The sequence below is a fragment of the Paralichthys olivaceus genome, chromosome 16 (assembly GCF_024713975.1).
Source record: "Paralichthys olivaceus isolate ysfri-2021 chromosome 16, ASM2471397v2, whole genome shotgun sequence".
NCBI classification, from domain to species: domain Eukaryota; kingdom Metazoa; phylum Chordata; class Actinopteri; order Pleuronectiformes; family Paralichthyidae; genus Paralichthys; species Paralichthys olivaceus.
Window position 1 is genome coordinate 15,971,398 of NC_091108.1, and position 14,624 is coordinate 15,986,021.

At 39.6% G+C, this 14,624-nt stretch overlaps 3 protein-coding genes across 3 annotated transcripts; 2 read left to right on the forward strand and 1 right to left on the reverse strand.

Annotated features, from left to right (window-relative positions):
- The first annotated feature begins 651 nt into the window (after window positions 1-651).
- On the forward strand, window positions 652-4,495 carry prdx1 (peroxiredoxin 1). Its single transcript, XM_020113419.2, has 6 exons — window positions 652-864; window positions 2,248-2,369; window positions 2,573-2,726; window positions 2,819-2,941; window positions 3,434-3,564; window positions 4,045-4,495. The coding sequence occupies exons 2-6, from the start codon at window positions 2,264-2,266 to the stop codon at window positions 4,125-4,127; spliced, it is 597 nt and encodes a 198-aa protein (XP_019968978.1). The 5' UTR covers window positions 652-864; window positions 2,248-2,263; the 3' UTR covers window positions 4,128-4,495.
- A 725-nt stretch (window positions 4,496-5,220) lies between these two features.
- zte38 (zebrafish testis-expressed 38) lies at window positions 5,221-8,346 on the forward strand. Its single transcript, XM_020109191.2, has 12 exons — window positions 5,221-5,541; window positions 5,718-5,862; window positions 6,408-6,471; window positions 6,637-6,673; window positions 6,767-6,787; window positions 6,867-6,893; window positions 6,978-7,045; window positions 7,136-7,284; window positions 7,378-7,610; window positions 7,715-7,763; window positions 7,840-7,880; window positions 7,979-8,346. Exons 1-12 carry the CDS (start codon window positions 5,491-5,493, stop codon window positions 8,024-8,026), a joined length of 933 nt encoding a protein of 310 aa, XP_019964750.1. The 5' UTR covers window positions 5,221-5,490; the 3' UTR covers window positions 8,027-8,346.
- aldh9a1b (aldehyde dehydrogenase 9 family, member A1b) lies at window positions 8,055-14,623 on the reverse strand. Its single transcript, XM_020109179.2, has 12 exons — window positions 14,481-14,623; window positions 14,012-14,227; window positions 12,718-12,863; window positions 12,401-12,530; window positions 11,856-11,990; window positions 11,008-11,204; window positions 10,631-10,771; window positions 10,348-10,536; window positions 10,173-10,260; window positions 9,844-9,985; window positions 9,191-9,303; window positions 8,055-8,883 (listed from the first exon to the last, which is right to left on the reverse strand). Exons 2-12 carry the CDS (start codon window positions 14,187-14,189, stop codon window positions 8,789-8,791), a joined length of 1,554 nt encoding a protein of 517 aa, XP_019964738.2. The 5' UTR covers window positions 14,190-14,227; window positions 14,481-14,623; the 3' UTR covers window positions 8,055-8,788.
- Between the last annotated feature and the right edge of the window lies 1 nt (window position 14,624).

Genomic DNA, 14,624 nt, shown 5'->3' on the forward strand with positions numbered 1-14,624 from the left:
AGCCATTCAAACTCACATCAAATCAACTTAGAGTCAACCAGGAAGCAGGAGAAATCCCACACTGACACAGGGAGAACATCTTAACTCCACAGAAACAGACCTGAGTCTCTATCTGTTCCAAGAAATGATAAATGTGTGCTGTTTTTATTTGTTTCAAGGACTATAAGCCCAAGTTGGACTGTTTTGTCTTCATCAAATCTATTTACCGTGTTGGTCCTGGGTTTAACGTGTTCATTCCACAAAGCAGACTGAGCGAAAGACCAATGAAAAAATGTAGGTTGAATGGGGCGCTGGCTGCCGGAGCGGGATGGTTAATAAGTAAATCACTGGCTGATAAGAGGCAAAGGCAGGAGCTATGTGAAGATTAATGTCTGTCCTGACAACAGATTTCCTCCAAACCTGCTCCACACATGCTGAAAGAAAGTCATATGATAAAACCTCATGATTGTGTGACCCTTGCTTGGATTAGGGAGGTGAGCCACACTCTGGCTCTTCAGGCTCACATGAGCAAATCAGCTGCTGAGTTTACCAAGGGATTGAATGCAGTTAATAAACTGTCCCGGCCACAGATTTCTCTGAAGGGTGATGAAATATCCCAGAAAGCTTCCTGGAGGACGTTTTATTTGCGTCTTCATCCTCATTCCTTGCATGTGGTATCAGCAGAGCAGGAGGATTCACAGAGGAGCCATGTGGAAATGTGCAGAGTCATGCTGTGTAGAGGTTTCTGCACCTCAAGTCTGCTCTGTGGTCACGTTCTCAACCGAGTTATCGCGAGAACCAAGCGGGCCTATAAAGTCCCCGGTGGACACGTGAAGTCCCGCACTCCTGTCTCTTCCTGCCGGTGTCTCTGTGGATCAACCTGAGGTATGTTCATCCTAACACACCTCAACACATCTCAACACGTAGAAATACTTGTTTTTGTTTTTACTTTTGAAGCTTTTACTTTTTTTCCCCAAGTTGTTCGGTTCATGGTGCGTTCTTCACTTCTGTCTGTCGCCGAAGCGGAATTCAACAAGTGGTTTTTCACGCACATCTGTAAAAACCGAACATGTCTTTGAGAGTAAAGGTGGATTTGTGGATAGTTAACAGACACATTTCCACCGAAAGGAAACACACACATACACAAAAAAGTGTTTGTCAAATCGATGTGATGTCGATATTTTGCAGCTTCTGCAGTGTTCATGTCAATAGTCCAACTACACCTCCTGATAATGTGAGGATCTCAGCTGGTTCCACGAGATGTTTGGAATCGAGCTGGATGTTATTGTGCGGAGACACCTGCGAGTTTGAACTGAGAAGTGAATGGTTCTTATGTTTCAGAGACCATGTTCGGTGCATCAGTAATGACTGTGTGCTGAGGTTTACAGAAGGATCTTAAAGTCAATATTTGATGTCATATAGCTTACATCACAGACCAGTCTCTGGTGTTCCATTTTAAATTGATTTATAATTACTGTTATCATACACTTATCTCCCACATTTTCATATAAATTACATAATACACTAATATGCCCCAAATAATTGTGCGATGCTGTAAGAATTATGCTCTGTCTTTTGCCATTTTTGCAACTTAGTTAATTATTAATGACCATTAACTGAGTAAATGTTTGTCTTTAAAATGTCACATAAGAGTGAAAATACCAGTTTTACGTTGAAAGTGATATTAGGGCTAAGTAATAAAACAATATAAATTATTATCGCAATATAATTTTAATCGATATCAAAGTCCGATATGATATCCTTGATGCTTATGCATTGTGCAAGCAGAGCAAATTGGTATAGTACCCAAGTTTTGAACCACATCACTCCGGAGCAAAAATCTTTCTTTATTATAAGTAATATATCGTGATGATTATCGATTTGGACTTGGACAGGGTTTTGTTTAGTCTGACAAACACTATACTTGAGGCTGGAGCAGTTACTTTATTAATTAATCTATGATCACCGTTGTCCCATTCATTTTCTGTCATTAATGTTTAATCATTTCCTGTCTAAGCAATGCATTGACCTGTGTAATACCTTAATTCATCACGATATATCATCAGATTACAGATGATGAAAATAATTACTAATTCGACAACAGTTCTTTCATTAGACATGGATCAATTGGGTTAATATTTAATATAATATCCTTGTCCTGTAAATGAGGCAATTAAATGGTTTAGCCATGATTTCACATACACTCAAAAATCTTTTGTGATTTTGAGAAAAGAGTTTAATACATAATCTTTTTTCCTTTCTTTGTAGTCTACTCAACCTGAAGATGGCAGCAGGCAGTGCACAGATCGGAAAGCCGGCCCCGGACTTCACAGCCAAAGCGGTGATGCCAGATGGACAATTCAAGGATCTGACACTATCAAACTACAGAGGTACGACTTAACGTGTGTCTCATCTCCTGTTGGTCAGAGGACATGCTTTGATGCCACTCTCCTCCCCCTGTTTGAAATCCCAGCAATGTTTTGAAAAGACATTCATTTACACTACTAAAGACAGGCATTCATTAGACTGTTACCATAGTAGCACCATCACATGACAAACTCAGTGGGTTTATTTATTCCTTCCTTTGTTGCAGGGAAGTACGTTGTCTTTTTCTTCTATCCACTGGACTTCACCTTCGTATGTCCGACTGAAATCATCGCTTTCAGTGACGCTGCTGAACAGTTTAGGAAAATCGGCTGTGAAGTCATCGCTGCCTCTGTGGACTCACACTTCTCCCATTTTGCATGGTAGTTATTAGGCTTTATTTCTTAAACTCTCACAGGATGGGAGCGGGCATGCACTTGTAAATACCTGACTTTTTTTGTTTATATTCACAAAGGACCAACACACCACGTAAGCAGGGCGGTCTGGGTACCATGAAGATTCCCTTGGTATCTGACACACGGCGCACCATCTCCACAGACTATGGCGTCCTGAAGGAAGATGAGGGCATCGCCTACAGGTAAGTTTAACAATGTGAGTCTTGGAAAGTTCGAACCAAAGAAACCAGTCTGCTGGTCCTTCTGCTTCCAGAGGAGGATTGTACATTTTTTTTAAACATACTATTAAAGATACCACCCGATATTTCAGGCAGTGAAGGGGGGAATACAGACTGTAGTGCCAGCACTTCTTTTTTTTTGTAACACATTTGTTACGTGTGTGCTTATTTCACTGAAACATCACATTACCACCAGTGTAGCCTCTTGCATGATTTTAATGCAGGGAAAATGTCTGAATGGGGGTGTAGGGCTGGTTTACACTTCCTTAAATGTAGTTTCTCTTCTCTTACCTCAGCACAGCTGGCAAATCTGAAGTGGATGTAAATATCTGACAGTTGGTTTTGAAAAGTTCCAGAAATTGTCAACACCTTCCTATCTGAGGGCTATTCAACCTTCTGAACAGAGTATAAATCCAGCTCCAGGTCATTATGAGCTGTTCTTTCTCTCTATTAAAGGGGTCTGTTCATCATTGACGACAAGGGCATCCTGAGACAGATCACCATCAACGACCTCCCGGTTGGACGGTCCGTAGAGGAGACCTTGCGTTTGGTCCAAGCCTTTCAGTTCACCGACAAGCATGGAGAAGGTAAGTTCCTGCTACACTTCTGTAGTGCTCTAATGTTGTCCATTTTACCTTCTTACTCCATACAATACTTATTAATTGAAAAATTCTAGCAGTCTGCTTCTAAAAGATTTTAAGTGTGCTTGAAATGTATTAACTGCAAGTGATGTGATTAAAACTTTCTCCATGACACAAAGGCGCTCTTGTTAATAATTTATCCACATTTACATAATTTGACCTGCTGCTGACTGCTTAGAGAGGAGTTGCATCACATAACGCAGAAAGGGCAAAGACAATAAGGCCTCAAAGGTTGGTTCTCCAATCAGTGCCCAGGTTCACATGAACTTTACAATGGGTTGTAAAATGATTGTGGACAATAGATTGTGTAAAGTTCCCTTCCTTAAAGCCAAAGCAGTGACAGTCATGTTCTGTTAATGTGTTAAAATGTCACATCTTTAGTTTGATCTGCTGGGCCAGGACTCATTACAGGCTTATCTTTTTCAGTCTGCCCAGCCGGCTGGAAACCAGGAAGTGACACCATCAAACCTGATGTCCAGAAGAGCAAAGACTTCTTCTCCAAGCAGTAATAAGCCCAAAGCCACAGTGTGCTGTCTGCTGTAGGAGATTTCATTTCGAGATTACATTTCCCAAGAACAATATTTAAGTCAACCGTTTGTGCCTGTGGAAAAGGTGGCAGGTTTTTTTTTTAGTCAACGTGATGATGTGTGGGTTCTATTGTGTGTAGAGCAAATACTAGTAGTGCACTTATGACCAAAGTATATCATTTTGTAATAATACTGTGCTAATGTGTGCTATTTTTCCTGCCTGACTGTGGTCAATGTTTGTTCTTTCATATCTGTCCTTACTGTTGTGTGATACAAAGAACCACACAAACCAGTTTTTAAGTTGAACGACAAATGTTCTTTAATTGAAATAAAGAAAACAATGCATAACACTTTCCTCAAGAAAAATATTTACTTGAAAACAGGTGGGATGGGTCGTTACACTAGATTTCACCCGTTTTCTTTCTCCATCGCTCTGCTGTCAGTCTTGTTGTACCTGTTTTTTATACCCACAAACCAGATGCCTCTTCATTTTAACAGTTCTTTGACTATAGTTCCTCCAGATAACAATAATCATGAATTAGCATTAAGTTCCCTGTGACAAAGGAAGGAATAAATAAATCCAATGATTAACAGAGCTACAATTATCTAATTCATCCCTGTCTTTTATTGTGTTATAAACCAAACTAACTGAAAACACCTGAATAAATAGACTGGGCCTTGAATTTAGCATTTTGTTAAACCTAATACCTCATGGCAGATATTTTAATTACTCCCTGTTTTCATTTAATATTTAAACATGGCTGCAATCTAAATCAATCAAATCAGTCATTAATGTGAATTATTTAAAACATCCCTCTTTGTTTATTTGACTTGAATCAATACTTCTACTTTGGAAAGTAGATTAATGAATTGATTAATACAGAAGAAACTATTCTTCATGTCAATTGTTGCATTTATTTAGTTATTTAATACATAATTTGTTGTCCTTCCTATATTTCACTTTAAATGCTATTAACATTTGGACGAATGCACTTCTCATAACTTCTAAGATCAGGATTAATTATTATTATTATTATTATTATTATTATTGAGTTCATATCTGGGGCGGGAAACATTCATCATAATCTCTTCTGTTTGCTTCTGGCTGTGATATTAGCTTTAGCCACGTTTGACTTACTTTATTTTAACTAATCGGAATATAAAAACGCTTCTTTGAAGGCTTCCCGAGGAGGGGGATAACAATGGTTTTCACGAGACAGTGACATGAATATTGTTTTCTGTTTTCTGGAATCAGCGGAGGTTAAATATTAAATATTAGCTAGCTCGTTCATTAGCATTAGCGACACCTAGCTAGATAGCTAACACTCGGCAACAGGAGAGGAAAATGGCAGCAGGGAAGATGTGCGTCAGGGAGAACAAGGAGGAAACTGCAGAGGTGTGATAAAGATAACATTGATAACATGGTTATTTACTCAAACTCTTTACTTGTGTACTGAATAACCTATTTGAGATAGTGAATTAAGCTATCTGTGAAGTTTAGAGCCAATCATACTGTAATGTTAGCTAAAGTGTTTCCTCCTGTTAAACAACATCATGGTTGTTGTTGTTTAGTGGACAGGGTTGTTCCTGAACGACCTGAGAACCAGGCAGGAGTCCCTGGTCTTTGTCAAGAGGATGATGGCTGTGGCCGTCTCCTCCATCACTTATCTCAGAGGGATCTTTCCAGAGGAAGCCTACAGATCCAGATATCTGGAAGGTGAACACACAATAGGATGTTTATTGTACCAACACAGGATTTTGTCACAACCAGGTTTTAATTGCATTTACTACTGTCTATATTCTGTACAGAGTGAGACTGTGGGCCTCCCCTCAGACAAAACCCCATTCCATTTTGCTGTTTGACATAACTCCATACTACACCGAGTAGATAATAAAGGCCTGTTCGAAAGCATTTATTAGTTTCTGTCTCTGGGAAAGTTGGAAAAATAGTAAAAATCCCTCAAACTACTCAATCTCTATCTCTTTAACCAAATCATACACATTAAGTTTACTATATGTGATCTTTTTTGTTATCTAACATAATGTATTTTTCATTTCCATTCGCTGAGCCTCTCCTGAAACAGTTTGGAGCCTCCCTGAAGATGCTTGCCTCACACTTTGAAAACCTCTGTTCTATACAGAACCCTGCTAGCTCCAGAAAACTAACTGAAAATACACAGTATTGTACCACAGGCTACGAATGAGTGCTGCTATATGATAAATGCTGTTTATTTTCTCTTTTGTTGTTTGCCATTTTACCAGATTTGTGTGTCAAAGTTCTACGTGAAGACTGCAACAGGCCTGGTGCCAGCAAAGTTGTGAAATGGTAATAATAATAATATTCCTGCCATAACACGTCCAAAATTATTACAGCCTGCTGGCCGCAGCAGCTGATTCAATACGAGAAACCAGACCAGACACATTTTTAAAAAGGAAAATCATATTCGTTTCCCTCCATAATGTTTTTGGATTTTTAATATTTTTGTTCCAGGATGATGGGCTGCTTTGATGCCATAGAAAAGCAGTATGTAAGTTAATGCGTCTATGAATACTTTGACTTTATGTTTTATCTGGTCCTTTATCACTTTATTCACTAATGTTCACTGTTCACCTCAAAACAGCTCCAGATTGTGTTCATCGGGGTACGTAAGTCAGCAGCACTTATTTGTAACACATTGTTTACATAGAGAAAAATGATAACTGTGCATTATTACCATCTAGGTGTACACCAATCCAGATGAACCCAATGTAAGTTCTCTCTAAAATATACTGAGCAGTCAACACAAAATGCAAGTTTGATCAACACTGAGATTTATTTGTCTTGTGATGCAGTGCATTATTGAGTCTTACCAGTTCAAATTCAAATACACTGAGAAGGGACCAGAGATGGACATACTCAGGTTTGTTTGGACATTCTATGCTTGCGTTTGTCACAAAGATGCTGCCTCAACATGCGGGCCAATGGTGATATAATCTTCATAAAACTGCAGGAACAATGACATGAAGATGCAGGTGACGTTGGAGGACACCAAGAGAGCATCGGTTCTGCTCATCAGGAAGCTCTTCCTGCTCATGCAGAACCTAGACGCCCTTCCCGATAACGTCTACCTCACCATGAAGCTCTACTACTATGATGACAGTAAGATGTAGTATTCAACTATTACCTCAGGGAATCAATTAAAAATATGTGGATTGGGCAGTGAAACTTTTTATTTCTGCTCTCCGTTGTAAGTCACTCCTGCTGAATACCAGCCACCGGGCTTCAAGGAGGGTGAATGTGACAGTCTGTGGTTTGAAGGCATGGCTGTGCACTTCAAGGTGGGGGAGGTGCAGACGGCCTTCCACAACTTGAGAGTCCGAGTGTCGGCCGAACAAGGTCGCATGGAGAGAATTCAGGAAGGCAATCAGCTGAGGGAGACCAAGCAGGTTTCTCAGAGAAATCCCTCAGCGAGGCGAATGATCAAGGTGGGTCCAGAGGGAAGATTAAGAACTGAATATTTGTGTGATCTCAACTCTGGTTTACATGGTTTCCTCATCATTTTTTTACATTTGTTAAAACCTCATTGCAGACTCCTCCAACGAAAACATACAATGAAGAAGATCTACCCTCTGAAGATGGCAAGTAAATTAATGGTGCTGATATATAAGTGTGAAAATGTCTGAGGTGATTCATTAATGACTTTCCTTTAAACAGAGTCTGCACAGTTCAAGAAACCCACCAGACCTGTGGCAAAGGTAAACATGTTTGATTTTGAGACAGATTGGAGCTTCTCTTGAATTGTATCAGGGGTTAGTGAAAAGCAGAGAGGTGATAATCTTTTTCTCTATCTCAGAGACAAGCAGCTGCCAAAAATCCGACAAGGAAGAAAAAAAGAACTTAGTCAAGAAGACAAGAGCACAAGTCCAACACACGTTTGAAAACGTTTTATTTTATTGTTATTTACAGACGGTGTTTTATATGATTACCAATTGAGTTAAACGGGTCCTTTCTGTCATTTGTCCTCAAAAGCAAAATGTTCCTTTCACAGTTCTAATCCAAACAACACTGTAGCGTAACAAGTTTACAAGAAAAGTACAATCTCTATGATTTAAATTAACACATTGTTCAAAAGTTCTTCATTCTTCTAGTACTGTGAGTGTATAAAGATATATTGATATGTTGAATGTTGTTGCTAGAAATAAAACTTGGTTGTAAACTTTTGTTTGTGTAAAAAACTGTAAAATGTATTTCAAATTTAAGTCTACATATCTAAGAAAATACTGAGCGAGGTGGAACTGCTGTAGTGCAATTTATATAACACAAAACACATCTTATATATGCTGAAGTAGCTATACGCCTCTCTAATTAAATTAATTTGGCACAGACAATAATGCTTGCTTTTAATTCTTACATTTTTCCAGATCAAGTCACATTCGTATTGTACTTAGTTAGCACAGTTTTACTGTCTCACTTAAGCTGTGTCACATTTTCCTCCAATTCACAAAAAACTGACACACATGGCTCAACATTCATGACTGGATTGATCAAAACTTGCTTCTCATCACTTTTGATCACTGATGTTTTATTTTCCCTGAGTGATGGATGAGATGTCCTGGTCCAGACCATCTGCTCCAGTTCTTCATCGTCCTCCGTGTGTGTGTAACTAGAAGAGACTGTCCACGTCGCCCATTTCCACAAACACTGTCTTCAGCTGGGAGTAGTGCTCTATGGTCACCTGGCCATTCTCCCGCCCTATGCCTGGTGAATGTAAAAACTTAAAATGTAAACTTCAAATTACTGTGACTGGGTAGTAGTAAACAGGGTTTTTGAATAAGGAAGCCTTTTCCACAGAGGTCAGATTAGCTACTGATGACGTGTTACACTTTACAAGAGAGCACAATGTTTTATTTTAAGGCATATTCCAATTATTTATATTATCTATTCTTTAAAATTAGCCAAGTCTGTTGCAAGAACTTAATGGTTGCAGTCTTCAATGCAGACTGACATAATGTAAACAACAGTTAGAATTTGGCTCAGGGTCTACGAGCAAACAACCAGACTGTACCTGACATTTTGAAGCCTCCGAAGGGCACTTCGACAGGAGTGATGTTGTAGTTGTTAATGAAACAGGAACCAGCCTTGAGGTGTTCAACCACACGATGGGCTCGCCTCACATCCCTAAAGAGGTCCAATGAAAGGTTTAAAGAAGAAGTTTACACAACACTACCCTGTTTGAAAAACTGTGGGAGACACAGCCCTTTAAAAAACATTGTATCCAAAGTGCAAGAGTTCAAAAGTAATTAACAACAAGGGAATGAAATGTTTCCTGGGCAGCTGTGGTTACACCTAAAGCTCATACTACATCGTACCCAGTGTTGACTTGAATGTTTAGAGTTGCAGAGTTTTATTTCATATGTTTTAGATCTGTCTATACGGCCCTGTTTAAACCTGGTATTAATGCCACACCTGACATTAAAACATGTCCTGAATGTGTTGCCTGTGACCATTGGTGATTGGATCTCACTTCCCAGCTCAATATGCAAATATTCATTATGTCATTTGTGTTCCCCAGGGCCACATGATGTTGTTTGTTGTTTTGAAAATAACCAACCTAAATCCAGATTCTTCAAAAAGACATTCTTGTCATTTGAATTTTTTTCATTTTTTTTTTATTAACCATTTGTTGAATTTGCCTTAGATGCCTCGTCATGAACCAACCTGGTGAAAACTCCTGCAGCCAGACCCAAAGTAGTGTTGTTGGCTCTCTGCAGCACTTCCTCTTCTGTTTCAAAAGACAACACAGACATGACAGGACCAAAAATCTCCTCCTTCACACAGGTCATCTCATCTGTGCAGTCACCTGTGTGTGGGAAAAAAAAGACAGAATAAGTATCTGGAAATCCTGACACTTGGGCTGAATCCCACCAACTCAGATCATTGTGCCACTGCAGCCAGAAACAGAGTGAACAGGTTTCTGAAAGAGTAAAGACAGCCCTTTATATTTTCTGTATGTGCTGTATCTACTGAGGAATGTTTTCAATTCTTACCCAACACACATGGAGTCATGTAGTATCCACCTTTGAGTTTGGGGTCTGATGGGACAAAAACTTCACCTCCACACAAAACGGTGGCTCCCTGGAAACAGTACAATTCACAACCAAGTCTAAGTTTAGGCAGCTCTACACTAATCTGTTGACAAAGAAAAAACTGGACATCTTGTACCTCTTTCTTCGCCTGATCCACAAAGGATAGGACTCTTTCTAGATGTGGCTGGTTGACCAGTGCTCCCATTCTGGTGGTCTCCAATAGTGGGTCTCCTATCTCAATCGCCTGGGTCCTCTTCACCACCTCCTCCACAAACTCAGGCAGAATATCCTTCTGAACAAACACCCTTGTCCCGTTGCTGCACACCTGTCAGACATTTGGCCAAAAATCTTAAGCTGCTTTCAGACATGAACTGAACTCCGGGAATTTTCATACGTAAACTGAAAACTTGGGTCAGTACCTGGCCTTGGGACAGGAAATTGGCCATGAGAGCTCCCCTCACAGCGTTCTCCACATCACTGTCCTGGAATATGAGAAGAGGAGATTTCCCCCCAAGCTCCAGAGTCACTGGTTTCACTCCCTTAGATGCCATCTCCATGATCTGTGTCACAAAGTCACATAGAAGAACATATCAATCAAATGCTCTGGTCTCACTTCAGCCTCAAAATCCCCAACACCACATCTATAAATCTCAAAACTTGCACAAACAAATTTTTCAATCCTGAGAAGTATTTCCTGAGTTATACGATTTATTATTTAACTTCTCACACCAATAAAACAAGGAAAAGTTGACAGGGTTTGCAGAGTGTTTAGTACTACTGTATGAATCACACTGACCTTCTTGCCTGTGGGCACACTCCCAGTAAAGGACACCTTCGCCACATCAGGGTGGAGGCATAGGAAGCTCCCGGTCTCCTGGCCGCCCTGCACCACGTTGAACAGTCCCTCTGGAGCTCCAGCCTGAGCATAGATCTCTGCCAGCATGACGGCTGTCACAGGTGTCACTGGTGATGGCTTGAACACCATGGAGTTACCTGTTTTACAGAACAGAAACAAAAAGATATAAAATAGATTATCTAACTAGAAAGCAACGAGGTCTGCATGACTCTCCAAATTAAATACAAATACAATTGTATTGTTACATCAAGAAATAGGGAAGATTTTTGGAAGTGTCAGACTCATGACCATTGAGATATGACTTTTTAAATTCATCATGCTGCTGTAGTGCCATCTACTGGTGAAGAGCCACTATGTTTTTAAGGATTGTTCAGGGTAGACGTGTATAGCTGTCATTTTAATTTGGCTACGAATTGTAGCAGTTTACGTTAAAGAGCCAACGCTAAAATAATTTAAGAAAAGTTCAAATCAGGTTTCAGGTTTCTCAACATATTGTATGTCAAATTGGAGAGAAGCAACTTTATTTTGACATTTCTATTACTGTTCAGGAGTTATGAGCCCATTCAATTGTTAATGCTTCATCAATTGTTGCATTGTGAGTAATCCAAATCCCAAACCGTTAAAACCTTTTCCTGGACTCATAGAACTTTTTGACATTTATTGAAATATTTATAGTAGTTTTTTAGATATTCTGCAAAACACAGGTAAGCAAAGCATTGCCATCTTGAAATATTTAAAGTATAACAACAGTAATAATTGATGTATTAATGGGTTTATGAATCCCATACCACAGGCCAGGGCTGGAGCTGATTTCCAGGCAGCTATTTGAAAAGGATAATTCCAAGCACCAATGCCAGCACAGACTCCTAAAGGCTCCCTGCGGGTGTAGGCAAAGGATCCTCCAGGTAACTGCACATGTTGACCTTGTCAAGAGAACATAGAAGCATGGGCATCAAAAAGAAAGCTTAAATTTGATTTTTAATAAAGTTTTGCTTCTTAAAGGTATTGACTAGAAATTTTAAAAAACAAAGATCACAAAAAACAACCACACAAACAAACAGATATGAAAGTAGTACCTGTACCAATACCTATAAAATTAATTATTTAAATCAATTTGATCTGAACAACACAGTCCATCAAATTGGATTCTCACACATTCAATATTTAAAATTGGCCAATAAGCTCATTATATAATGGGCTTTCCCACTCAATCCTGTAATTAATAAAAATGATGAATCCTACTGTTAAGCTAAATGCTGCCATAAACTTATTTGCCATGTGTCATTGAAGTGTTTGGGAACACACTTACCTACGAAGTGAGGGATGTACTAACCTGCCAGAGAGCTGGCCAGCCCTGCGTAGTACTCTATACACAATCTGGCAGAGTCCACATCCAGACGGGCCTCTGTGATGGACTTCCCATTGTTGACCACCTCCATTTCAGCCAGCTCCTCTCTCCTGCTCTGTACATGAAAGTCATGACAAATGTAATAAATTATGTTAGTATAAAACATCATGAACTTGGTAGAATCTATTACCTACTGAGTTCCATTATAGATTTTATAATAATCATATCAACAACCACATCCTTTTAACCAGTTTAGGTACTATGCAGGGATAAAAATACTAATAAGTACACAGAATACACACCTCAATTATATGGGCTGCTTCTATCATGATCCTCGCCCTCTCCATCCCAGACATTTTGCTCCAATGGCCAAAAGCCAACATGGCAGATTTCACAGCCTGATCGACATCCACAGCACCACATGGCTCCAAATGGCACAGGACTTGCCCTTCAGTGTGAAACATGTGATCATTACATTACAGTGCATGGGTTAGATATAGAAAAAACAACAGGTTCCAACGTTTCTATTTCACTTGATCATTTAATTTGTTCTGATTCAAAGTTATGTGAGTGGGAATTAAATCTAGGTCACATGCTGGGATACACTGAATGTAGGGGGACATTTACATTGCAGAGTTTGAAGTTTCATATGCAGACATAGCAGTAATAAGATAAGGATGGGTTGAATGCAGGCTGTGCGAGTTTAAATGGGGTTAATATGACTGAATTACAGTGAGGAACCTGGCCACAGAGATCCTACATGATGGGTGAGACTGCAAATCGAATAGACAGAGAGCTAAGCAGGCTGTAATAGCAAAAGGTGCTGCTATATGTGTTTGTTCTAATTCATTGCAGCTCAGGGGCCATACAACTGGTTATATATGGATGAAGTAAGGTGTAAATATATGGATAAACAGGATATAAAGTAATCAAGATTAAAATGTTCATATTAATCTCGATATCGATCATTATCACGATAAATGTGAAACCATTATTTCTAAAGAAGCAGTGTTTCCTCCTGAAATATTGTTCAGGAGTTATGAGCCAATATTCAAACTCCAAACCCAAAATCCAAGTTTCCCTCAGATCACCTGACGGCATTTTTTAAGCTATTCTGTCGCTAATTTAAACATTTGCATCATGTCATGAAATAATTTAAGTGTCGTGCTCTTTATTTATGTCAGAGAATAATGAAAGCTTCCTAAACAGCAAAACACTTTACAAATCTGAGGTAGAACATTGAAGCCAATGACGTAATAAAAGCTCCTCACCATGCTTGCACAAGGCATAAGAAATACGTTTATATAATATTGTACCTTTGTAATATTACTATTGATGAAAATTATTTTAACAGTATGTTTTGTCATTGTTGTATTGATGAAACGCAGCATGCATGAATCACAAAGTGTAAAATATCAATATATTTATGATGCAGGAAGACAACTTGAAAGTTTGCATTCATTTTGACCTGATACTCTCTCTGAGCCCTGTCATCACCAGACACACTTATTTGCACAGCGGCGTCCAAAGTCCAGTTAGGAAACGGTGTCAGTAATGTGAAAAGACGCAGCGTTTTGTCTCATTGGATGTGTTTACCTGTTGCAGGTTCGTAAACACTGTCCTTGTTGTATTTCCCCTGGATGGCCCTCCTCTCCCCGGCCCAGAAGTTCAGCGGGACTTTGACGTCCACTGAGCCCGAGGAGACGCACCGTGCCGCCGCGAGAGAAGCGGCAGCGGACCGCCGCAGAGACACAGTCACCCTCCGGAGCAACATCCTCACACCGGCCCTGGAGCTCGAAGTTTAGCCGATAGCTGCAAAATACACCGTGTGTGTTAATGTCGAGTAAAACCTCATTAAATAACAACAATACTACAACTCGTCAACAAGAGGAGCATGTGTACACAAGTGTGAACGCTACTCTTCCTCCAGTCGAATACGTGTGACACTTCCATGATGTATGTAAGTGTTTGTAGTGAAGGCATCAACAGGGATCTTCACATTAAATGAGGTTTAAATGATAAATAACAGAAAAGTAAAGGTTCATTAAATGTTTCGTCAACTCACTTTATGTTGCTGGGGCTCCAAACAGGGGGGCGGGGCAAAGTGCGACGCTAGCTGACTGAGATCCGGCAGCTGCAAGAGCGTGACCGATGATTGGGTGGCTCCCCCGTCAATCACACGCAAAACAAATTAAAATGAATTTATAAT